This window comes from Numida meleagris, chromosome 3 (assembly GCF_002078875.1).
Source record: "Numida meleagris isolate 19003 breed g44 Domestic line chromosome 3, NumMel1.0, whole genome shotgun sequence".
In the NCBI taxonomy this organism is placed as follows: domain Eukaryota; kingdom Metazoa; phylum Chordata; class Aves; order Galliformes; family Numididae; genus Numida; species Numida meleagris.
The window spans coordinates 105,916,444-105,942,096 of record NC_034411.1 but is presented as its reverse complement, the minus strand read 5'-3'; the positions used below and the strand labels follow the sequence as shown (position 1 = coordinate 105,942,096).

Sequence of the window (25,653 nt, the reverse complement as noted above, 5' to 3'; positions counted from 1 at the left end):
CCCCCTCTCCCGCAGCACTTATATCACCTCCTATTTATCACTGACAGCCACCGACGCTACTTGGACACCGTGGCGGAGCGAGGAGACCGAGAACGGGCTGTGCTCGGAGACAGGCGCTATTGCGGGCAGCCCCAGGCGGGGCACGAAGCCCCCTCTCCGGGCGGCCTCTCCCTCATTCGACCTCGCGCGCAGCGAAGATGGCGGCCGCAGTGCGCGCTATCGGCAGCTTGGGGCGTTTCGCGGCCGCTGCTAAGTATTGCCCGCCCCGCCGCTCGGCGGCTGAGGGTGAGCCACGGGGAGAGGGAGCGGAGCCGCGTGTGAGGCGGGGGGGAGGGGGTCACTGGAGCGGAGAGCTGAAATGGCGAGTGGTTGGGTCGGGTGGGCGTGGAGGCTTCACCAGGGAGTTTGTGAAGGGGCCGTAGGGAGGGGTATCCCCGCGTGAGGGGGGGATTTATGAGGGGCAAGGGGTCGTGGAGTGGTGTGCCCACTCATGGGGATGACACTTGGGGGGGGGGGGTATTGTGGAGGTGTCACTGGAGGGCTTGTGAGGGGTGAGGGGGTTGTAGGGCGGTGTGCTGACACGTGTGGGTATCACCAGGGGGGCTGTGAGGGGAAAAGTGTTGTGTGGGGGACTCCAGGGGGATCTGTGGGGGGTGGGGGGTCCTAGGGCCTTGTGTCCCGCTCTTCTCACTGAGTGAAGGCCTCATTAGAGGTATATCAGGGCTGATGGGGCTGTAAAGTGGTGTGTCCACTTGTGAGAGCGTTTCTGGGGCTGTGAGGGGGTCACTGGGTGGGTTGGCTCTGTGTATACGTGTCACTGTGGGGGCTGGCGTGGATAGGAGTCACTGAGGTACGTGGTGAGGGGGCCCCTGTCGGGGGGGGGAAGGGGTATGACACTCCTGGGTGTGTGTCTCCTTGAGGGAACTGGCATCCCGTGCCAAGATCTCGCCCATGTGGCTTCTGCATCCCCACAGTGGGGAATATCAGCATGTCCCCATGTTCTAGGGGGCTGTGGTATCCCTGTAGGACAGCTGCTGTCTGCACGTCTCCTGTACATGTGTGCATTTGAGGAGACTCTGTGTGGCTCTGGGGGTGTTCTGCGATGTACGTTGAAGTGGCAAGGCTGTTCTTGTGTCCTTGCATGTGTGCATGAGGGCTGTCCCCATGACCTTGGATGTCTGTCTGGCTCCTGGGGCTGCTCTCATAGCACCTCCGTGTTTCTGTGCCCCTGGGGGAGACCTTTGTCATTGGGACCCTTTTGTGTGCACCTGGCAGTGCAAGGTGTCCCCAGATGGCTGGGAGGGGGGGGGGAATACCCCTGGTGCCCCACAGTCTGCCCTAATTCAGGTGTGCAAGCATTTCTCCCTTGTACATTGGCTCCCTGACCTGGGCTGCAGGACTGCTGTAGGAACTTCTATAGACGTTCCAAAGAGAGAAGTCACCAGGACGCTAAGTGAGATCTGGGAATAAAGCTCAGGCTGTTGGAATCAGCTGATTTTTGTGCTCTGAAGGGCCTCAGAGTTTTCTATGGATGTGGAGCTGAAGTTAGCAGTGTTTCCTGGAACTTAATGCCTGTCTTCATATGGTGTTGGAGCAAATTTGTGCATGACCTGGTTGCTACAGGAGCAGAGTGCTGCAACTGATAACAAGCAGAACTGTGGGAACTCCAGAGGCTGCTGTGGCTATCGTTGGTGGATTTGTTATTTCTAGTAATGTTCTTCATTACAGTCCTGAAGCTACTGTCACTCACCGTAATTAATAGTGTTGTTCTGCCGTAACAAAGCATTTAGCAAGCAGCATGCAAACCTAGCTAGGGCAAGCCAAAAAGCATGCAAAAGGCAGTAAGTAGGCAGAAGGCAAGCTCAAGAGCAAGCCCTACCTGCTCAGCTACGTGTGCTGACAGCATCCTGGAGGGGACAGTGAGGCTCAGTGTGCCAGACATTTCCCATCTTGCAGCTCACAGGGCAGGCTGGAAGTGCTGCAGCTCGTTGGCTTTGCTCAGCTTAGCTCAGGACTACAAGGAGCCTTTTCTCAGCCACCTATGGATCCCGTTCCCGGCTCGAGTGGTGTGCCATCTCTGGGTGAGCATGGGGAAGTGCTGGGCAGGGAAGTGGTAGAGAATAAAGTGGGAGGAAGTGGGTCCTGGCTAGCTGTCAGGAAAGAGGTGTTTTCTGATCTCTGCTGCGTCTGAAGTTCTGTGCTGTGTGCATAGAGCAATCTTATGAAGCACTAGGCATCTCTTTCTCCAGACAGCCTTTCAGTTGGAATGAATGAAGTAGTCAAAATTGGTCTATATTCAAAAGTTTTAATTCCGGAGCGACTCGTTAGTGAAATGGCAGAAGTGTGCAAGTGGCCTGTTGCTGTGCTGTTTCCTTCAGAATCATGATGGAGGGGTTTCTGGCTGTGATCTTGGCAAGTTACCAGTACTGCTGCTGCTCAGTGATTCAGTGCCTGAAGCAGATGTGCTGTGGCTGTGACCAAGTAAATGTGGAAAATATCTTCCACATCCAAAACTAAAAGCACAAGTGTTCTGGGATCTAGAATAAAATACTCTCAGGCTGATGAAACCTCACTTGGTTACTAAGCAGCTGTTACTCTTATGACCCTACCATTCTCCAAAGAGTTTGTATTTAAAATACGGGGAGATTTGTTTAGCCTTGCCCTGGATTATTTTTTTTTCCCCTACTTCCTATCTTTTGTTTTGCTGAATCTGAAAGCAAAGCGGAATTCAGGGTTTGAGGTTTTCTCAGAAGCTGTCTGTTCTGGGTGAAGGAATTTGAAAGAGGAAAGCGTGTTTGGCCGTAGGAAGAGGATAAGGTTAATTCATTTTTTTTCAGGCTTTTCTTCTTACTATTTTGAATTGGGGTCATACGATGGAGAAAACTGTTGGTAAGCACTGGGGAGAGACATGTTGCTGTCCCGGCTCTACCGGAATCTGATTGCGGGTGTGGAAGGAGAACACAAGCATCTGCTTTGCAACTGAGATTCTTTTGATCTAATTCTCCTTCCTGATATGCCTAGAAGTAATGCAGGATGAAAGTGAAAGAACTCAGGCAGCGCCAGTCTTCTTGGCAGAGCGGCGATGCTGTTCTTACCAGGTTAAGACACTGCTAAGTTCTAAGTGCAGAGTATGATGCCGAGGAGCATCTTTCAGCAAAGAGATTGTTGTCCAGCTGCGCTCAGTGGCGTGGAAAATGTGTGCTGAGTTTCAGAAATACCTGTCTTGGGCACACAAAAAGTTTAGGGGAGTTGACTTTGGCCACAGCCATTGCATCGCAACCTGGGCCGCGCTCTGGCTTCCAAATACTTCAGAGTAGCTTTGGAGTGGAAATCCGTTCACTCGTTGTTTATAAGGTGGCATTTGGGCCCAGAGCGACGCACAGTTTCCATCCTGCAGCGCAGCCCTGCCTCTGTAGGAGCTGGGGAATGGAGCACAAAGGTCAGCGCCCGCTGCCAGCGCTGCACCGGGGTGGAAGGAGGATCGAAGTGCAGGGGAGCTGCAGCCCTGAGCCAGGTCGTGGGGCTGTGGGAGGGGAGAGCACCTGCTGGTGGGGTGCAGGGAGGGATTGCAGGCTTTTCCTCTGCTCAATTTTCTCCCTTCTTGCTGGGAAAGGGATTGTTTTCCTCCTGAACGTGCTATCAGCGCCGAGCAGGATACCTCCCCCAGCTAGGTTCTCCATTGGTTGATGTGTGCTATGGTGTAAGAAGCAGTGCTTCTAGATTTCAGACTTAAAGCAGCTTTGGCAGCGCTCCAGCATAGGTCTGCAGTAGAGGAAGATCCTGTTGGTCAGGATCATGGTCACTCGAACAGAGCTGGGATTCATTTGCTTAGCGACGGGTAGTTGGACAAAATACAGTTTCTCTGCAGAAAAAGGAGATGTGGGGTTTCACGTGCAGACAGAACTTGTTTCTGTGGTGGTCTGAGTTTTCTGAGTGCTTTGAAAGAAAACAAGTTTGCCCAGGTGCTTCCACCTTTAATTAGTAGGGGTAGATCTGGTATTTAGTTGATAGAGAATGGAGGAGATAATGAACACTGTGTGCACGGGCTTACCAGGTGCACTCCCTGCTGTCTATGAAGTAATGCTTGGGTTGGCAGAGGTCACAGGCACAAGTGTATTTTTGCAGAAATACTCTAGGGCAGTTATTTGATCTGTGGAGAACGTAACTTGAAGGCTTCAAGCTCCCCAAAGTGCAACAAGATCTGAAGGTTATTGTGTTGAACTGTGCATCCTGATGGCAAAATGCCCCCACGTGCTGCCCGTGTTCTCTCTTGTCAGCTTTTGAGGAACGAGGTTTTGATTTTTGCCCTCAGCTTGCCATTCCTGGTATTGGAAGCTGCAGCCTGGCAGCTGTGCTGTGAAGGTCACTTCCATATCATGGAGTGTGCTGAGCTCTGGTGGTAGCACAGAGCCTTAAAGAGGGAGCAGGCTGATGTGCAGGATTTTCTGTAACACATTGCTTGGCACAAGGGGAGACGGGAGGGTGCACTAACAAGGGACACTGCAGCTGAAATTACTGAGAATTCCTTTAACATCTGCAACATCTTTTCTTTAGGCTACGCTTGCCGTAATGTCTCCACCTCCACTGCTCTTCAGGGTAAGCATGAAGATTTTTCTGTGCGAGTTCATCTTCTTTCCTAAAACCCACTGAACATGAGCTGATAATGTGTTCCCATTTGTTTCCAGCTAGAACCCACGTGAGCTGTGATATCAAAGGAGATGTTGCTGTTGTACGCTTCAACACACCAAATTCAAAGGTACTGTTTCAGCTGCAGTACAGAGGAAGAATTGAAAATGCTGTGATTTCAGACCAAGAACATCCCTAACCTGCAGACTTCCAAAGTTATGAACAAAGTAAAAATTGGACAATGAGCATTTATTTGGACGTTTAATGAGGGGGTGAGAGGTGATGGCCTCGAGTTGTACCAAGGGAGGTTCAGGTTGGATATTAGGAAAAATTTCTTCTCCAAAAGAGAGGTGAAGCATTAGAACGGGCTGCCCAGGGAGGTGGTGGGGTCACTGTCCCTGGGGGTATTCCAGAACCATGGGGATGTGGCACTGAGGGACGTGGCTTGTTGAGCATGGTGGGGATGGGTTGGTGATTGGACTCGATGATCTTGGAGGTTTTTTTCAACCTTAATGATTCCATGATGATAATTGTGCCTAGCAGTGGTCTGGGTGAATTCCTGGATGGCCTATTCCTTTTATTATTTTTTTTCAGGTTGGAAAATGTGTTCAGGTTTGCCATTGAGTTTGGCTTTTTTTTTATCAGACTGTTTTCCATGCATGTTTTCTGATGTTTGGGTCCAGTGTTTAATCAGAGGTTAAACTCCACCATCTCCTGCAATCCCTATTTACATTGTTTCTTTGCTGCCTTCAGGTGAACACTCTATCCAAACAATTGAGTGCAGAGTTTACTGAAGTTATGAATGAGATTTGGGCTAATGAAGCAGTCAAAAGTGCCGTCCTCATCTCCTCAAAGCCAGGTTCTTTCATTGCTGGAGCAGATATTGAGTAAGTTTGGGGTGTTACAAGTTAGCTGATGGTGTTTCCCCTGAAGTCTGATATCCAGGGCCAGAGTCCTGGTGTGCTGAGCAGTTTGTCACTGACATCTCCCCAGGGGTGAGGCAGAGGCTGGGTGTGAAATCCTTGTGCACCGGCTGTGCAGCTTGCTCAAAGAAAGTTGGGACCTTGATAAAAACGAGCATGGCTAGTCATTAAACTCAATTTGCTTGTAGCACTGGGTCATTCCTTCCTGCGTGCTGGGGTGCAGCCAAGGAAAGTTCCTTTCCTGGCTCCGGGGTTAGCATTGTGCTTTGGGCTGGGACACAACAAGAGCAGATAATTTACATGCAGAGCTTCGTTTAAGCTGGGTTTGAGTGCCTGGTTGTCTGCCAGCACGGCCCCTCAATGAGGCAGGACTTGGCTTTCTGCCATGTGAAGCATCCAAGCAGCCTCCCAGGCCATTCATTGTGGGGATCTCACAGGGTGTGTGGGTGCTCTCGCTGGGACCTGGAGTGCAATTGGCTGTTAGTCCTGACCTCAGGCAGGGCAGAATTGTTGTTTAAAGACATTAAAAGCCAGAAAGCTCGAAGCTTTCAGGAAGGTAAATGACAAACCAACCTTTCAGAAAACTTTATTACCTTTTGCTCTGCCCGTGAATGAGGCCAGATGCTTGATATGTGATATGGTGGGAAGGAGGGAGTAGTGAGAATGGAGCAAAAGGGCAGGCTGCATTTAAGAGGTGCCCGCTGGTCTCAGCACTGCGAGCGTGCTGAATTGTGCCTGCCTGGCAAGCAGTGCTAGCCTCCATGGGAATAATTGGCTGAGGGAGTCTCGAATTGGCAGAGTGCAGCATCAGAGCCTTGGCCATCTGCTTCTCTAAAAAGTGATCCTGGGTTCTCCCCGCACCCTTTCTGGCAAGTGCTTTGAGGTTTCCTATGACCCTTCCTCCTCTCCCCCAAAGCCTTTCAAAGCCCTGACACAAGGAAACTCATTCACTGCCTGCAAGCACAAACCAGTGTCAGCGTTTGGTGACTTAACCCACTGAATTTAGTAGTCTTCCTGTGTTGTCAGTTAATCTAAGACTGTGGGACTGAATAGCTCTGGCCTGTCTGTCAGTCACTGGAGCTTTGTGGGAAAAGGGGAGCGAACTCCTTGAAGCACTCTCCATTTTATTGCTGTTTTCTCAGTGCTTTTCCAGTTCTGATCAGCCTTTCTGCCTCACTGCAGCATGATTACAGCCTGCAAGACTTCTCAGGAAGTGACTCAGCTCTCTCAGGAAGGACAGAAGATGCTAGAAAAAATTGAGCAGTCTCCAAAGCCCGTAGTTGCTGCCATCAGTGGTTCCTGCCTGGGAGGAGGACTGGAGGTATTGAGCAATTCTGGGTCTGCCAAGCAACAGTCGGAGTTGGCAGTGCTGGTTCTTTAAGTTATCCACATGATGCCTGCAGGTCTACCATGAGAGGGTTTTGAGACCTGACGTGGATTCATTACATCCATTCAAATGAGTTTGTGGCAAGTTAATGGTTTGGTTGTGCTTCAGAGCTCCGCCATGCTAATTTTTCTGCTTCTGTCAGAAGACAGCTAGTCAGATATGATGTGTGTGGGCCAGAATAACATCCAGATGAGAGCATCCCGGGGCAAACGGGCTATTTCCAGCAGGCATTGAATTTGCATAAGTGCTGCTGGCAGAGTCCAGGCTGAAAGTGTGTCTCGCATCCCGGCAGCTTCTGTTCTTTTGAAGGTTCTTGTGGGAGGAATGAGTGTGGGGAACCTGGCCTGGCTCCACCCTAGGCTGTGTGCCCTTCTCCCTCGCTTTCCCCTTCAGCTGGGTGCAGTATCTGCTTCATAATCTCCACTCGGTGTTTTGTAAACTGAAAGACTGCAGTAATTCCTGGAGCAAATTTGTTGCTAAAGTGGAACAACTTCATGGGGATAGTGTCTCTTGAGTTGCTTGCATACTTCTTAAGCAATCACAGCTTTTTACAAGCACATTGGTGATTGATCTGGTCTTGGGGATGAAGTGACTATATCGTGGTTGATCTGTAAACAGGACCACGCTTTAAATGCAGTGAGTGACTCTAGCTCTTAAAGGTCTCAATGAGATTTAAATTAACGAGGTTTGAATGGATGAGCACCGCAGGAATTTGAGTGGCTGAGTAAGGAACTTCAGACAGGATTAGGAGGAAAACTGAAGCAGTGTGTACAAGAGACCTTTTTGATGGATGCCTAGTTCTTCTGTGGCCTTTCCCAGGGAAATCTTTAGATGTCCATTCCTTTTTTTTTTTTAAGGTTGCCATTGCCTGTCACTACAGAATAGCAACAAAGGACAGGAAAACAATCTTGGGATTACCTGAAGTATTACTGGGACTCCTGCCAGGGGCGGGGGGAACTCAGCGGCTGCCAAAGATGGTAAGTAGGAGAAAAACTTTACTCTGCAGCCTCTTCTGCTGCTTAATATAGTCCCTTTTCTAAAATGTCCTCTCTGTGCTTCCAGGTGGGACTTCCTGCTGCCTTTGACATGATGCTGACTGGGAGGAACATCCATGCTGATAGAGCGAAGAAGATGGGTCTGGTTGACCAGCTGGTGGACCCACTAGGTCAGACATGGTGCCTGTCAGTAGCTAGGAAGCTGATCTGCTGCCCATTGGTTAACCTCTCCATTTTAATGGGGGGGGGTAAGCCATTGATGCCACAGTGTAGGTGGAGCAGAGCATGTGGGCTTCAAAGTCATTACCATTCTCTGCAGGATAATCTTCATTCCCACTGCTGAAGCACGGGCACAAGGATCTTGAAGTGGCAGGCTAAAGCTGAGTGAACAGGGAAAGGTCAGCGTAGAGGGCAGCAGGCATGTTGGCTCTCTTGCTTAAGCTAATTATATAGTTGAGAACCTGCATTCCTCGTTTATCGTGTCAGAGGAGCAGATTGCAATCTGTAATGGAAGAGTGGATGACCAATGCCTATGCAGCCTGCAGATGTTAATCCCAGTGGCAAGATCTTGAGAGGAAGCCAACCCCCATGGCTTAGGCACTCTGAATTGCTGACTGACTTTCAGTTGGATGGAGATGTTCCTTGCAGATTGCACTTCCAAGTGCTCCTGAATGTGGAAAAAAATGTATATACGTATTTGAAAGGTGCTTCTGTCTACCCTGAGAAATGCAAGGGAAGCTCCCATGTGTCTTGTCTCAGACCAGCTGGATAAAATGTTATTAGCTGTGTTCTCACTTATAGAAGAGATCCATGGTAGTCAGGCTTGAGTTAAATCTGCTGATGAAACTTTACCACTGTATCTATTAAGTGTGAATCGCCTTTAAGAGCTAACTAGTGTGGCTTTTTATACCAATGATTACTAAAGGAAAACTGAACTTTTTGAAGATGTTACCACCTTTGACTCAAACCAGATAAGGACATAGAAAGAACACAGAAAACATGACATGCAAGCATTAGAGGCATCTCTTGTTCCTTCAAATAGTACCCAGTGCCAAGAGGCTTTCTTACTGAGCATTGTCATGTTCATTCTCAATGTCTGCCTGAAAGCAGCTTTATTTAGCTGGGGTGATGCTTTAGTTGACTGTAGAAAGCTTTGAAGGAAAGAGATAGCATTAATTAGGAGGCAGTTTCATGAATTGCAAGCAGTGCTCCTTCAGTAAGGAGCTCCACAGCATTCTCGTGGTATGCTTAATGATGTGCCCAAATCTAACTCTGGCACGTGCCTTTTATGTAGTAAAACACATTTTAGTTGATAGCTTGAGGCTCCCTTGGCTAGGATACTGCAGCAGTTAGGATGTCGAGGCTAGGTGTTGCTGTGTGTAGTACTAGCTAAAGCAAGTGAGAAACTTCTTGCACTTGAGGTTGAAGATTGAGGGTTTATTGGACATTAGATGCAGTACAGGTAGTTTCCAGTGGTGCTGGGTAACTGTTGTCTGTGTGATTAATGGCAATAGTGTTGATAAACCCCAGTTGTGCAGACTTTCTGTGCTGCATAAAAAAAGTAGAGGTTCAACAAGAGGGAGAGGGAGGCAGAACACTTGAGTTCTGTTAAGATTTTGGTGGTGCCTGCACTTATGCAAAGTGACAGAATGAGAGATAAAAAGCACAAACTGCAACAAGAGAAATGATGGGTGTTAGAAAAAGGACTTTGTAGTCAGACACTGAAACGAGGATCGAGAGAGGTGTTGGGATCTTCATTCTTGGAGATGTTCAGAGCCTGACCAAACATACTCAGGGCCATTCCTGAGCAACCTGATCTAATTGTCAACTTAAATGCAAACTTTGAACTCAGCCTTGCTTTGAGCAGTAGGTCAGACTGTCTGGCCGTGTTCCCATCCAACCTAAGCTTTTTGGTTGTTCTCTGAAATTAGTGTTCATGTTTAATTGGTGTACAGCTGTTGGCTTCCTTTGGGATTTGACATCTTGGCATTTCTGTATAAACACTGTGAACATTAAATGTCTTGGAGACCTTCAGCATCAAGAAAAGTCAAGCAGGCAGGGAGATAGAGTGGTAGCAATTCAAAAGAATATCCTATTGCTGTCACAGCCTCTCTTCTCTACATGAGCTACATCCATCAGTGATAACTTCTGCTGCTTTTCCTCAAGACTTCTCTTTTGTTCACAGGGCCAGGTGTGAAGCCTCCAGAAGCTCGAACAATTGAATACTTGGAGGAGGTAGCAATTGGCTTTGCCAGGGGACTAGCCAACAAGACTGTGTCTTCCAAGCGCTCGAAAGGACTAGTACAGAGTAAGTCTGGGCACCACAGCCCAAGCCAAGGAACTGTAGTGAGTATTAATCCAGCTTTGCTTCTCAGACATAAGGTCATGCCCCTGCTTAATTCCATCATCAAAGCAAAGTTGCCTGATGTTGTAATTGTCTCCTGAGCCAGGTGGCTTGGTAGTGAGAAGGTTGCTATGCAGATCTGATCTTCAAGTAGCATGGCCAGAGCTGTGCCTGACAGCTTCTGAAGCATGCTAGAAGGGATCCAGGCTAATGGGAAGAGAGGAGCAGCTGCCTTCAGAGGACTGTTCAACCTGAAATTTGTAGGTGCAAGTTCTGTACAAAGCTTGTGTAATCAAGTGGGGAAAGGCATGTGGATCTGCTTTGTGCTGATCCTCTTTAGTAGTGCCATTATGCAGTTAACAGAGCCCAGAAATTATGACATCTGTCTGTTGAGTTCTGCTTTGTAGCTGTATTAGGAAGGTACCTTAGCCCTAGAAGAGACTTGTCCATGGAAGAAGCCATAGATGCCCTCCTTATGAGGTCATGCTACCTGTGACTAGCTGAGCTTCTGGTGCATGCTCCTATTGCAGATACACAACATTCACACCTCCAGGTTGGATGGAGCCCTGGGCAGCCTGATCTGGTGGTTGGCAATCCTGCCCACAGAAGGGTGGTTGGAGCTCGATGATCCTTAAGGTTCCTTCCAACCTAAGCAAGTCTATGATTCTACTCTTTAACTGTTGGCTTAGGTATTTAAAGGCTGGTTACATGTGTAGCACTGTGCTGAGGCATGTTTCGTTCCATCTTGCAGAGATAACAGACTATGCAATGGCTCTTCCATTTGTGAGGCAGCAAGTCTACAAGACAGTGGAGAGCAAAGTTCAGAAGCAAACCAAAGGACTGTATCCTGCTCCACTGAAAATCATTGAGGTAATGCCCAGTGTGAGGCGTAAAAAAACTACAGTGAAGATGGATCTTTGGGGTAGATAATGTAGCAGCAGGCAGGGGGTTGGTGTTTCCCTCCTCTGAGCCAAGCCATAGGGGCTGATCTTCATAGAAGATGGAAGCTAGCTGTGTGCTCTGTCGAGCAAACATGGTAGAATTCAGAATAGCTTTGCAGAACACAGTCACCGATTTACGTGGTACTGGAACCACTGAGGGGAAAATTAAGAATGCCAGTTGAGGGAATGCTTAGCTTGGAATGCTTTGTCTGTAAAACTTTCATCTGCACTGTCTTCAGATTTCTTGTACGGTTTGTAATGAGATAAGTTAACCTGTTTGAGGCCAGGAAAATAGGAGTTGCTGTTTTCCTAGCACTAACCCCACAAAACTTCCAAATGTAGTTCTGTAAGTAGCAGAGGCATCGTACTACTTACAGACATTATCCATGGTTGGATTTTGGGGGTTTTTTTAAGTGACTTTTCACCTCTCAAACCTGTGAACGTCACCCTCTGTCTGAGAGCAGTGACCTTACAGGAGAAGAGTCCTACTGAAACAATTCTGAAACCACGAGGTGTGTGTAGAAAAAACCAACCTGGTAGAAAACTCATTGCTGTGGTATTTACTCTGTGCTCAGACAAGGTGATCCCTAACTCTGCTTTGAACAGCATGGGCAGGACCCAGAGTGTTTGAAGTGCCCTTTGAATACTGGGGAGGGGTCACTGGTGAAAACAAAAGGTGCAGCTAAGCAATTAGAAAAGCATAGCTGTTGGTGGACGTGCCTTTAATCATGGGATATCTTTATTGTTGTTTTTAAATAGGTTGTAAAAGCTGGTCTTGATCAGGGGCGTGATGCTGGATACCTCACTGAATCCCAGGTAAGAAGATGAGATCCCTTGCAGCAATAAATAAGCTGTATAGTTGTGTGGTGAGTTTAACCACGCACAAAGGATAATATTATTCATAGGCTGCTCAAAATGGTGCCTGGATCCCTGCCTGCTCTCCTGGGAGTGGGGCTGTGGAAAAGGCCTATCTTGAACAACAGAACTGGTTTTGTGTTTGGTTTTTTGGGTTTTTTGTTGTTGTTGTTGTTGTTTTTTTCAGGGTTCTTCATCTGTGAAAACAATTTGTGCCTGTTTTCATTCCTGTCTGTTTAGTCTTCCTGGGTTGGGAATAACCAGGCTGAGTTCACTGACCTAGGTTTCACGTAGCAGGACTTTGTATTTGGTTTCTCTTTGTGTCTGAGCAATATTTATTTGTTCTGACTGACACCTGGGACAGCTAACCTAGAGGTGTGGCTATAGTGATATAGTCACACCAGTGTTTCCAGGTAGTTTGGTGCAAGCAAGTAATTTCTCCCAAGAACAAACTTCCATTTTCACCAAGATTGAATTTACTCTGACACCTTTCTTCACCACTGTCTTCGCTGAGGATGTTGTCTTTTACTCTTCTATGTTTTTTTTTTGCCATTTGTCTGATTTTCTAGCTCAGGCAGTTTGTGCTGGCCCTTTTTCACTAATTGATAATTTTCAGTTCTTGTGAACATTAGGGTTTTTTTTTTTTGGTGCTTCTGTTTGCTTGTTTTCAATAGTGGTTTCTCACGCAGGACAGGACTCGTCTTTCCTTATCCCTCGACCTATTTAGCAACCACTCCAGTGGGGGTACTGCTCTTACTGGCAATTCAGAGACCTCAGCAGGCTGGAGAGCTGGGCAGGCCGGAGCCTTGTGAAGGTCAGCAAAGGGAAGTGCCAAGTTCTGCCCCTTGGGAGGAACAACCTCAGTCTTCTGCACAGGCAGAGGAGTCTGGACTGAGTCCAGCAAAGGGTCACAAAAATGATTGAAGGCCTTGGAGCATCTGACGTGTGAGGAGAGGCTGAGAGAGCTGGAACTCTTCAACCTGAGGAAGTGAATGCTCAGGGAGGATCTTATCAGTGTGTATAACTACCAGAAGTAATTAAGAAGGAATAGCTGCACTCTGTGGTATCCAGTGGCAGGATAGGAGGTAATGGGCACAAACCAGAATGCAAGAAATTCCACTGAAACATGAGAAACTTCTTTTTGCTTATAAAAGTGATTGAACACTGGCACAGGTTGGCCAGAGAGGCTATGGGATCTTCTACCATGGTCATGTTCAAAACCCAGCTGGATGCAGCAGCCTGCTCTAGTTGACTCTGTTTTGAGCAATGGGGCTGGACAAGACCCCAGTCTCCACAGGTCTCTTCCAACCTTAGCCATTCTGTGATTCTTTGATTCTGTGAAATAAATCCCTCTTTTGTCCTTCCTTTCCATTCAGTTCTTTACTTCCCTGCCATGTCTGCTGAGTTCAGCACCAGTAACTGTTAATTAGTTTTCCCTCTTTGGTCTCAATTTTGCTACATCTGTACTCAAACTTTGTATTTTTGATACAGATGAGGTTACCCTGGCCTTTCACAGTGCTTCTGATGTCGTTCCTTGATCACTGCTGGCTTTGCAGCTCGTGGATCCCCAGAAGACCCACAACATGCCCATCAGTTTATCTGTGCCTTTGGGCCATCTGTCACGTCGCTGCCCCTTAACCACCACTGAAATGCAGCCCTCTCACATAGCACTGTCTGCAGCCTTCATCAGCTTTTCATGCTGCTGTCTGGCACATCCAGCAGTTTCTCATGCTTTGTCAGTAGCTTGTTTTGTTCTCTTCTGGTGATGAAGTCCTGGTCTGAGATGTAGCTGTCTGCCCTGTACCTTGGCAGTGACCTCCTAGATGCACCCTAGAACTGTCTGTTCTAGTTATTCATTCCACCCACATTTGATCTGATGCTGAATAAAAGACTCGGGATACTCTGTTCCTTACAGAAAAGAATGAGTGGTTTATTTCCTGAGAATAGCAGCAGGATGAAGATCTCACCAGGAACCCCTGAAGAATAAGAGTTTGTGTCATGCCTTTTTTCATGCCTCCTCCTTTCCCTTAGGATAGGAGAACTGCAGATTCTCTTCCAGTCTTCGTGTTTCTGATATTTTAACGAGCCTTTTACTCAGAGGACAGCAGTGAGGGAAGATACTGCCTGCTGCACACTCCATTATATCAGTGGCTTTCCCTAGCTGATTTGGCCCAGACACATCATTAGTTTGCAGTCGCCGTATGCTGTCTTTTGTCTTCCTGTCTCCTTTCCTCTTTCATGCTGAATGCTGAGAGATTATGCAGGCCTTTGATTTTGTGGCCTCTTTGTGATCCTCTGAAAATAGCATCAGAGTCCTGCTGTCAGTGAGAGCTGGCCTGTTTAGAGATTTTTCTCAAAGTCTGAGTGCAGGGCCCTTTCACTTGGAAGCAGCTAGGACAATGGCCCTAGCTAGTGCAGGGTGCACGTGGGAGGGGAAGGGTCACTTCTTGCCCTAGTCTCATGTCTGTAAATTATTATCACTGGGGGAAGCAGAAGTGGCTCCTGCATTGGTCTGGAAGACCCTCACGGCTGGCGAGGCAGCAGCTTCACCTCTGGTTTACCCTGCCAGTGGATGCTCCTCCCCAGAGCTGTGCTTGGAGGGTCCCAGGGTGAGTGGAAATGAGTTTTGAATGCGTTAGCGGGGAAGGAAAGAGATGAGCACACAAAAATGATGGCTGCTTTTGTTCCCTGGCAGACTCCCACTCCTGCATACACTTCTGTGTGTTAGAGGTGTATAGTCTTTACATTACATTGTTCGTGGGATATGACATTGAGCAAGCAGTTCCTTACTGCTGGCCTGTATGGGAGGTAACAGTGCAAAGTGAGCTGTGCCTGGCACAAAAGGTGCCCTGTGCAGAGAGGACAGATGTGCCCTGTTCTTCCACGTCCAGGTGACTGATCTATGTGGCTGCGCTGAGCCACGGCCGTATTTTTGATCTGTGCATGCTTGGAAGTGTGACAGCTGTTAAAGACCGAGCCTTCTGCTTCCCTCTTCCCTTTCTTCCAGAGTTTTGGCCACCTTGCAATGACCAATGAATCCAAGGCGCTGATCGGACTTTACCACGGGCAAGTGCGCTGCAAGAAGAACAAGTTTGGAACACCTCAGCGAGAGGTCAAGTAAGTGCAAACGTGGGATGTGTGAAGGAGAAGCTGGAGGACATCTGCTGATAGGCCGAAGCCTACAGTCCTGAAAAGCAGAAGAGAGATTTCCAACCTTGGGATTGTTAATCTTCTGTAGTTCGGAGGTCTCAGCCACAAATTAAATCCTTTTGCATTAAGAATGGGGTCTGTATGGACACGATTCGGGGTGGATATTAGGAAAGATTTCTTCTGTGAAAGAGTGGTCAAGCATTGGAAGTCTGACCAGGGAAGTGGTGGAGTCACCATCCATGAAGCTGTTTGAGCAAAGGGTACATATGGCACTTAGGGATGTGGTTCAGTGGGCATGGTGGTGATGGGTTGGTGGTTAGACTCGATGATTATGGAGGTCTTTTCCAGCCTTAATGATTCTGTGACTCTATCTATGTGAGTCTGACCACAGCAATGGAAATTCAGCTATTTCTAGCTTCGAAAGCTTTCCCCTCTGCGCTCTCGCTGCAGGACCCTGGCAGTGCTGGGAGCAGGGCTCATGGGAGCTGGGATTGCACAGGTCTCAGTGGATAAGGGGATGAAGACCATTCTGAAGGACACAACGCAGCAAGGCTTGGACAGAGGACAGCAGCAAGTCTTCAAGGGGTATGTGAGCTTGCTGGACTTTGCTTGGCATGGGATGGGGCTTCCATTAGTCAAAATATTCCTTTGCTTGCTGGCAGTCAGAAACTTGTGATGCCACTGTTCCTCTGGAATCTTCTACCATTAAATGTCACAGAAATGCTTTCACTTAAGGTTACCCCATGCAGCGTGCTGAGATGTTGCTATGAAATAGACCCAGAGTACTCAGCTTTAGCTCCTGAAGTAGGTAGGCCACCTAACTGATGATTGCTTTAGCCTTTAGACTTATCAGTAGCTTATAGAGCTAAGGTGGGAGGGAGTAGTCTTGGCTGATGTACTGAGTTGTGTGAGCAGGGCTCTCCTTTTTCCAGATGGCAGGATAGCCCAGTGACAGTCCTGCTGAACTGGAGGTAGTATTTTGGGTCCCTGATCCAGGAGGTAGGGATATGCTTGGTGTCACCGTGTACATCCAGCAGTCTGGGCTGGCCTGTGCAGGCTCTCTGACAGATGTTCTTCCCTAGGCTGAATGGCAAGGTGAAGAAGAAGAGTCTAACATCATTTGAGAGGGACTCTATTCTCAGCAACATGACAGGCCAGCTAGACTACAAGGGCTTTGAGAAAGCAGACATGGTGATCGAGGCTGTGTTCGAGGACATTAACATCAAGCACAAAGTGCTGAAGGAAGTGGAGGCCGTGAGTATCAGTTTTGAGCAGCTACCCCAGACATGGCCACTGTATGGTGGAGACTCAGGGTGTCCTGCCCAATGGATTTCTCACGTCTTATGCTGCAAGTTACTCATTTCAGTACATGGGTGAGCGTCAAGGGCAGCCTTCCCTTTCTGTGAATAAGGAGTCATTAGTTCTAAGCTGAAAAGGGGCAGTTCCAACATTCTCTGACTCCTGGGAGCTACTCCAGACAAACTTCCATTCTTTGGAGCACTGATTGACAGTAACGTCCTTTGGTATCTCCGCAGCTTGTCCTTTACCTGCTATCCCTGGCTTGCTGCCACCGTACTTCTCTGTTCAAGAGCACACTTGGGGAAATAACTGTTTGCTAAAGCAACTGGCCTGTGCTCCTCTCTGAAGTCCCTTACTGCACCATCCAGCGTGGTTGCAGTGGACTGGCAGAGTCACAGGAGCTCTGAGGCTGACTGATACTGCAGACTCCCAGTGGATGTCAGGCGTGGCTTGGTTGGCCTGCTGCTTTAGGATGAATTTCTTATACTGGCAGAGAAAATCAGTTTTCCCTCATTCCTCAGGCATTAGCAGGGGTTGGGAATGCTCTGTGCCAGCACTGTTCTCACACTTTGTGCATCACATCTGACTTTGGAGGCTGTGCATTTAAAGTGTCTGTTCCACCCCCTACCACAGGTGATCCCTCCTCACTGTATCTTCGCCAGTAACACGTCTGCCCTCCCAATCAATAAAATTGCTGCTGTTAGCCAGAGGCCAGAGAAGGTGAGTACCAAGCACCAAAGAGCCTGTGAGTCTGCTCTCCGCTGAGTTGTCTGTAGTGGCAAAATGGTTTTGCTGTAGGCGAGCGTTGGGATCTTCTGCTTTTTCCCCAGAATGTGTTAATGCACACAGCAGGCAGAGAAGCTATAGAAGGACTCAAGCTGAGAAAAGTTCCAGACAGGGAGTTCTAAGCCATTTTAATGGCTGGTTAGATGTAGGAGTGACTTGCCACAATGGGAACATGGGTTCTCGGGGAGAAAGCACTAATCTAGCAGCAAAAAGAGAAGAAAAGTTGGAGACTGGAAGCTGCATTCAGAGGTGCTGAAACTAAAGGTGCAAGAGCCAGGCCTTTTGAGGTAGGTTGGATATGGAGGCAACAGGATCTTCAGGAGAAGGAAAGGGAAGCTCTGGAGATCAGTTGAAAAGTATTCCACAAACATAAAGGCAGAGATGCCTTTGGCTGGTTTCCTCAGCTCTTACAATGGTCTAAAACCTGCCCAGGGCAGTGCATTGCCTGAGCTGCTCATCTTCCTGTGCAAGTGATGTGGATATCTGTAAGGGTCATAGAGTAACAATGTGCCCTCCCCACTGCTGGAGGGTTCTGTGACCTTCGTGAGCCTCTTCTTGGTTTGTTGTTCAGCCCCTAGTTGCATTGGAAATGCAAATTGCATTTTAGTTGTTCATACTTGCAAATAACATCCTCTTGCTGAATAAATTGCCTGTGTAATGACTCTTTCTGGGGAAACGAATAGGAAATCAGTTAACTAATTAATGTGTTTTCTTTAATTAGTTTTGCAGACTGCAAATGTCCTTCAAGGTGCCTCTGACTTACACAGATCTTAGTGCCAAGTGTAGCTTCCGAGAGGCATGAAGGTGACATCCTGATTACATGGCCACGTTAGGAGGATGAGGCATACAGACAAATAATCACCTCTTAAATGCTGCTCTCGGAGGAAGGCTACACTTATCTCTGAAATTAGTTGCTGAAAGCATGCCTTCTTGTCCTTAGGCTTTATCACCCCCCTTTCCCTCCCCCAAAATAAAAAAAATTACAAGCAGAACACAGGGATTCTGCTCAATATTTGTCTCTTTCACTACTGCTCCACATCCAGACTCCAGAAGGAGCGCCACCCAAGCATGTCACTGTGCTCTGAGGTCAGGTCAGGGAGCACCTGCAGATCACACAGTGCCTGTACTTCACCTGGGGACTGAGCTCAGCTGAGATTCCTAGACAGGTGGACAAGTTTTGCTGCCAGACCTTTAGCAGAGGGTTGAGCCACACTCTTGATCCTGTAATCATCAGATCTAAATCCTCACTGAGGCAAGAGCTGTGGAGTGTGTGCTGTGGGGTGTGTGCTGCCTCCTTGGGAAAGCTGAGGAGAGAGGGGAAGAGTCCTCTCACTGGAAAGGGATACAGTAAAGCCTGTGGCTGGGCTCTTGACTTTTTTTTGCCAGTAGTTTACAGTGTGACACAGAATGTGTCTTAACCCTGAGCTCTTCCTCCTGCCTAGGTGATTGGGATGCACTACTTCTCCCCCGTTGACAAAATGCAGCTGCTGGAAATCATCACTACAGACAAAACATCCCAGGACACAGCTGCTTCTGCTGTTGCTGTTGGCCTCAAACAAGGCAAAGTCGTCATTGTGGTAAAGGTGAGGGAACGCTGCACAAAATACAGCTTGGGATTATAAATAAAAGAGTGGGCTTGTGCACTGAAAGAAGGGTCATGTGGCTGTGGATAAGAGGACATGATCTACTCATGCAGAGAAGTAAAAATGGAGGTTAGAAGACAACAGGTGCCTAGCTGATCATTCAGGTGTCCCTTGGAGCAGCCTCGAAGGGCCAGAGACACTGGAGAAGTCTGGTGGGCCAGCATGAGAAGCTGCATCCCTGCTCTAAGCAGCTTCTAGGAGGCTGCAGTCTGTAGAGGCATCAGAGATGGAACAGAGGATGGGCAGGACCCCTCCACCTCTTCTGCCTGGGTAGATGCAGGGACAGAGGGACCTGTGAGCAGTAACCATCCTCTTCCTGGATTTAAATTTTATGTGATATTGTGTGCAAGTGTAGAGAAAGAGTTATGCAAAGCAGAGGGATAAGAGAAGCAAGAGCTGAGAACAAACTGCTGTGATGTACAGGTGGAAGCAGCAGAGTCTCAAAACCACCACAGGGTATTAGGCTGTTGGCTGCTGTTGAGCACACAGCCCTCAAAATGGGGCTGGTCTTGTGCTCTTGTAGTAGAAGACAGCAGTGCTGTGTCAGCTGCATGGGATGTTCAGCCCATAGGCTCATGCCAGTTTGGTAAGTGTAGTTTTGGACTGGTCTTTTCACTGATGTGTGAAGCTCCCAGTAATGCAGAGCAGGTCTCTCTGGTGGTGCTGGGAAAACTGGCCTGCCAGAAAGTGCTCTAGGCATCTCTTAAAGGCCAGTGGAGATACAGTGCTGCCTCTGTAACCCTCTCCCCCACATCACATGCTTCCCAGGATGGGAGTTTGTAGCCTGTCTGCTGCTTCCTGACTTTGCAAACGATACCAGAGGTGAAACAACAAGTTTACGCCTGTTTCATTTGTGCTTGGCACTGTTTCTCCTTGTCATTCTGTTGGGTTTGGTGAAGCCAGGGGACTTCTACAGCCTGCCTGGGTCCTTTAGGCGTTATTTTAAATAAAAACTCTTGTGGGGATTTCCAGGGAGTGAATCGTTACAGCTTTAAATGCTGTTGAGTCCTATAGATAAAGGTTAATCTAGGAGTTGACTGCATACCGTTATAAATGGAGTTGTATGTCTCTGCCCTGCGTGTCAGTGCCTGAACTGCAGCTGGGCTGTGCAACTCAGTTCTTGCCCTGCAGATAGAGGGGATATTCCTGCAGTTTGTTCTCTCCTGCTTCCCTGTTGCACTCTTCTTCCCTAGGATGGACCTGGTTTCTACACCACCAGATGCCTGGGGCCAATGTTGGCCGAAGTGGGCCGAGTTCTCCAGGTTAGTATCCAGTTTGCTACAGTGTCCATCAAACAGTAATTTGAATTCTGCTGCTTCCTTGCCCTGTCAGCCTGGTCCAAGTTCTGGCCGAGAAGGGAAACTGGGTAAGGCAGCAGCCCACAGGACAGGGAGCAGTTCAGACAACTAATGGTGTAAGGTAAACCCACAGAGTGGCTGTCTTCTCACTGCATCCTTGACGTGCATCTGAAGCTGCAGAGCTGCACAGGAAACTGTTCGTGCTTACTAAACCAGACTTTTCCTTGTGTCTGCTAGGGAGGAGTTTTCTCCCCAGATCCTGGCTTGGAAATACCAGGTATAAAATTCCACTCAGGTCTGATGACTGATTTCCACAAGATTCCAAACCCTTGGCACAGTTCCACTACCCAGACTCTTATTAAATATGCATCTTCTCACCCAGAGTGGTTGGGAAGCTCATTTGGACAATTGTTGCAGTGCTGGATCTAGATTTCAAAGCATCTAGGGGGCACATGAGAGAGAGAGCGTGCATCTCAGCTGCAAGGATGCCCCTTTATCTGTACTGTGCTCTGCTCTGTGCTGTGCTATGCATTGCCTACAAGGCAGCTCTCCGTGAATCCAGGGCTGCAAAGCAGAGGGCAGTGTTACACACTCAGCATTCAAATAGGAAGCAAGGCAGGGGGTGTACACACAAGTTTCTCTTGGCTCTGCTGCTGACCAGAGCAGGCTCAAGAGAGTGTTTGTGGGCTAGGAGTCAGGCTGTCCTCATCAGGGTATGGCACAGCACACAATGGCAACAAGGAGTTGAAGGAGTTTTGAAGGAGTTTGAAGGAGTCTTGCAGAAGAGAGTCCTGACCTGCATGAAACTTGGTGCCAGCTGTAAGGAATTTGCATCCTGCTGTATTGATGAACGAAGCGAGGTGCCAGCCTTGGTTCCTATGGTTATCTTCAGCCTGTTCTTGGCTGTAATGTGGTCTGATGAGACCTGGTGCATGGAGTTTCCTCTTTGCACAAAGTCAGGGGAGAATCAAGAGCTCTGTGAGCACGATTCCACTGCTCCTCTGTTCTCAAGCAGCTAATGGGTCTTGTCACACTCTGTGGCCCCAGATGACCCTTTCTACCCCCATGATGAGTTTCCAGAGATCTCACTTCTTCCCCTTCTATCCCTGCAGGAGGGCATTGACCCAAAGAAAGTAGATGCCATCTCTACAGCCTTTGGCTTTCCAGTGGGTGCTGCCACACTGATTGATGAGGTGGGTGTGGACGTGGCCACACACGTGGCTGAGGACCTTGGCAAGGCCTTTGGCGAGCGCTTTGGAGGCGGCAGCATCGATTTGTTCAAGCTCATGGTGCAGAAAGGCTTCTTAGGTGAGGTGCTAGGCTGTTGTAATCCAACGTTTCCCCTTTTTTCAAGGGAAAGTAGTTTGCATCCCTCAGCCTCTTCTGCTTCAGGTGAGAGCAGACAGAGCGGTCCTAGGAAGGGGTTGGGAACCGTGGGACCTTCCTTGGCAAAAATGACTTCAGCGGGCAGAGATGCTGCCCTGAGCAAAAGCAGCGAGCAGGATGTCATGAAGCTCTGTCTAGCTCTTCCATTGAACCTGCACATGCAGGGACATGAGAAGCAAGTGTCTGGAAATGAATGTGCTGAAATGAAGCAAGCTATGACCTGAGGTTTAGAAGCTTCATGTGAGGGAAGATGATGGCTCTGTCCATATGGCAGAAGCTGTTTCCCAGTGGATTCAAGAGGCAGCTGTGCCTCTGAGTATGCCAGGATGGAGCTATGTGCAGCAGTGGGACCTGCACTTGGGCCGTGGCAGCTCTCACTCTCCAAACAACCCTTGTTGTGACGAGAACCTGGCAGTTAGAGTTACTCAGATCTTGTCGTCTCTGCCCCTTGCTCCTATGGCTAAGGACTGCATCTTTTTTTGCTGCCAAAGCCATGCAAATAGTGACATCATTTGGGGAAGGCACTGGGTCCTGGCACAGGTGGCAGCATTTTGCCGAAGAGCCAGCTGGATGTGAGCCCCTTCCCTCCCTCCTTGGTGAGGCAGCAAACAGGCGTGCTGTGAAATGCAGAGAGGCTGCCTGTGCTGATAGAATCTGCTCACACTAACAGGTGGGAGTCACGAGGTCAGAGGCCAAGGTGTTGTGAGCATGTGAGACAAAGGGCAGGATGTGACTGTCTTTTTTTTTTTCCCCCTGGCAGGCCGCAAGGCAGGGAAGGGTTTCTACATTTACCAGGAGGGGGTGAAAAACAGGAGCTTGAATTCTGGCATGGATGAGATCTTGGCACAGTTCAAGTTGCCAGCCAAGCCTGAAGTGTAAGTACCTGCAGTGCAGAGTGGTGTCGTGGTCTGGCTTGTGCCCCTGCCCAGCTCCTCCTGGCTCCAAGCACAGTGTGTGCACCAGGAGCCTTGAAGGATAGCGCTGAACACAGGGTCAATGTGGATGCCAGTTAGCTGTTACCAGCTACCATGCAGGGGAGCATGCTTTTGGCTCAGGAGAGCCTGTGCTTATAGTAGAGCATCCTTGTATTCATCAGCCCTTGCTTGAGAACCTTCACAGAAATGTTTCCTGTGGTGGTTGGGTTTGTCAGAGCAGGTGTGTTACCATGGCCTTCATGTGTCAGACCTGTTGGGCAGCCTGATGCTGAAATGTCTCCTGGAGCAGCTCCCATCTGGCCAGATCAACTCCTTGCATTCTTACGTGCCTGCCTCGAGTCACAGCACAGAACTTGGCAATCCTTAGCCTCACATGGCTTAGGGACGTCTCCAATGAGAAAAGATTCCTCCCCTCCCCAGTCCTTTGCCTGCCCCCTTCTCTTCTTGCTTCACATATTCCTCCCTTAAGCTACTGTGTAAGCTGCACAGCCCTGAAAGATTTCTTTCCTTGCAGCTGTACTGATGAGGACATCCAGATGCGCTTGGTGACCAGGTTTGTGAACGAGGCAGCCATGTGCCTGCAGGAAGGGATCCTCAGCAACCCCGTGGAGGGAGACATTGGTGCTGTGTTTGGCTTGGGCTTCCCACCTTGCCTGGGAGGTAAGTGTCAGGAACGAGTACTTCCCTCCTCGCCGCAAGCTCAGACTAGGATTGGAATCAAAATAATTTGCCCCAGCTTGTCCCCTTCCTTCCAAGCTGCCTGGTACCCCCAGGATGTTCTCAGGCATGCAAGGGACACTAAAAGCTTTGCTACCAATCTTAGGATGTACATTTTGAACCAAACAAAAGCAGTAATCGGGGCTGGCACAAAGGTGGCAGCACTTTTCTGCTCCCCTCTGGGCTGGGCTCATGCATAGGATGAGGTGCTGGCTTCCTGTGTCAGCAGCTGGGGTTCTCCTCTGGAGAATGACCAATCTGGGACCAATACTCTTTAATATCTTCATCAGTGACATTGACAGTGGGGTTCTGTGCACCCTCAGCAAGTTGACACCAAGCTGTGAGGTGTGGTCAACACACCTGAGGGACAGGATGCCATCTAGAGGGACCTAGACAGGCTGAGCAGTGTGCCCAGGAGAACCTTGTGAGGTTCAACAAAGCCAAGTGCAAGGTCTGCACCTGGGTCACGGCAACCCCCCATTACCAATACAAGCTGGGGGATGGAAGAATTGAGCACAGCCCTGCTGAGGAAGACCTGGGGGTACTGGTGAATGGCAAGCTGGATGTGAGCCAGCAGTGTGCCCTCATAGCCCAGAAAGCCAACTGTATCCTGGGCTGCACCAAAAGCAGCAGGGCCAGGGAGGTGATCCTGCCCCTCTGCTCTGCGCTGGTGAGGCTTCAAGTGGAGCATTGTGTCCAAATGTGGAGTCCTCAGTACAGGAGAGACGTGGGCCTGGTGGAGCACATCCAGAGGAGGGCCACAAAATTGATCCCAGGGATGGAACAGCTCTCCTACGAGGACAGGCGGGGAGAGCTGGGGCTGTGCAGCCTGGAGAAGAGAAGGCTGCGGGGAGAGCTGAGAGCGGCCTGTCAGTATCTAAAGGGGAGCTACAGGAAAGAAGGGGACAGACTCTTCAGCAGGATCTGTGGTGACAGAACAAGGGGCATTGGCTTCAAGCTTAAAGAGAGTAGATTTAAGCTGGATATGAGGAAAAAGTCTTTTACAGTGAGGATGGTGATGCACTGGCACAGGTTGCCCAGTGCATCCCTGGAGCCTTTCATTGTGAGGCTGGATAAGGCCCTGGGCAACCTAATCTAGCTGTGGTGTCCCTGTTCACTGCAGAGGAGTTGGACTAGGTGACCTTGAAAGGTCCCATCCACCTCTAAGGATCCCATGATTCTATGGCATACCAGCCAAATCCAGTGCCGTCACCTTTCCAGGAGCCTTGGTCCTCCTCCCTTTTTCAGCACGTGTCCCCCTGTCCCTGCAGGTCCCTTCAGGTTTGCGGACTCCTACGGTGCCAAGCAGCTGGTGGACAAGCTGCGGAAGTACGAGGCCGTCTATGGCAGCCAGTTCACGCCGTGCCAGCTGCTGCTGGACTACGCCAACAACCCAGGCAAGAAGTTCCACCAGTGAGCGTGGCCCGCGACGCCCACCTGAGCTGCACCATCAGCCTGAGCCCCGGGGGCACCGGCGCTCCACCAAATTCTTTTTAAGGTTAATCTGCAAGGCACCCTAGCGAGGCAGGGAAGGAAGGAGGGTGGCAGCAGATTGCCTTGTGGCTTGTATCCATTTCAAGTGCCTTATCAGCTGCTGTGCGTTGGGCACATCCGTCCTGTGCCGGTCTGAGCCTGGTGGCTGAGAGGGAGAATTCCTTCTGCATTTACCTCTTATGTTGCACCCACCAGTGCCCCTGGGCCTGGTAGGCGTCATCCTCCACACGACTGGCCCTGAGGCCTTGCCTTTCCATGAACCTCCACCAATAAATCCCCATCTCCTGGGTTTGGACTCCATGCCTGCTTCTCATCCCGTCTCGCTGGGGCGCAGCCGCTTGGCACCGAGGAACAGAACCACTCCGGGGTGGAAATAAAGCGTTCAGGCAATCCTCCGGGGTCCTCTCAGTATGTCGTGGGCCGCCCACGCTTGCTGGCAGCCTGCTGAGCTGTGAGACCGACCGGGGAGGCGGGGGGGAGGGAGTGGAAAAAGGCCGGCAGTGCAGAACAAAGCCCTGCTCTGTCACCTCCGCCATCCATCAGTGCCTGCGCGGAGCCTCCGGCCCTTTTGTCTGGCCCCGAGCGCTGCCGTCAGTGTTATCTTGGCAGATGGACCCGCCTGTAATTGCGAATCAAGCAGCCAAAGGCCAGAAGGGTCCCCCGTGGGGAGAGCTCAATTTGAACTAAAAGGCTTTAAATCTCTGCACCTGTCGCTGATTTCAGAGCCCTCTTGGCCTCCACGTCGCTGTGGTGCCAGCTCTGTCTCCCAGCCCGAGCAAGGTGCCCGCTGGGCGCTGCTGCTCTTTCTGTGCTGGGTTTGTGCTCTTTGCTGGGCTGAGGCATGGTGGCCTCTGCATGAGGCTGGGGAGGTGGC

At 49.4% G+C, this 25,653-nt stretch overlaps 1 protein-coding gene across 1 annotated transcript; it reads left to right on the top strand.

Moving 5' to 3' along the window:
* HADHA (hydroxyacyl-CoA dehydrogenase/3-ketoacyl-CoA thiolase/enoyl-CoA hydratase (trifunctional protein), alpha subunit) lies at window positions 140-25,171 on the top strand. The gene is made up of 20 exons (XM_021393067.1): window positions 140-285; window positions 4,555-4,596; window positions 4,686-4,756; window positions 5,380-5,513; window positions 6,732-6,870; window positions 7,794-7,913; window positions 7,999-8,101; window positions 10,117-10,239; window positions 11,027-11,145; window positions 11,976-12,032; window positions 15,079-15,188; window positions 15,672-15,806; window positions 16,304-16,475; window positions 17,154-17,240; window positions 18,749-18,889; window positions 20,143-20,211; window positions 21,360-21,555; window positions 22,394-22,508; window positions 23,083-23,228; window positions 24,557-25,171. Exons 1-20 carry the CDS (start codon window positions 198-200, stop codon window positions 24,700-24,702), a joined length of 2,313 nt encoding a protein of 770 aa, XP_021248742.1. The 5' UTR covers window positions 140-197; the 3' UTR covers window positions 24,703-25,171.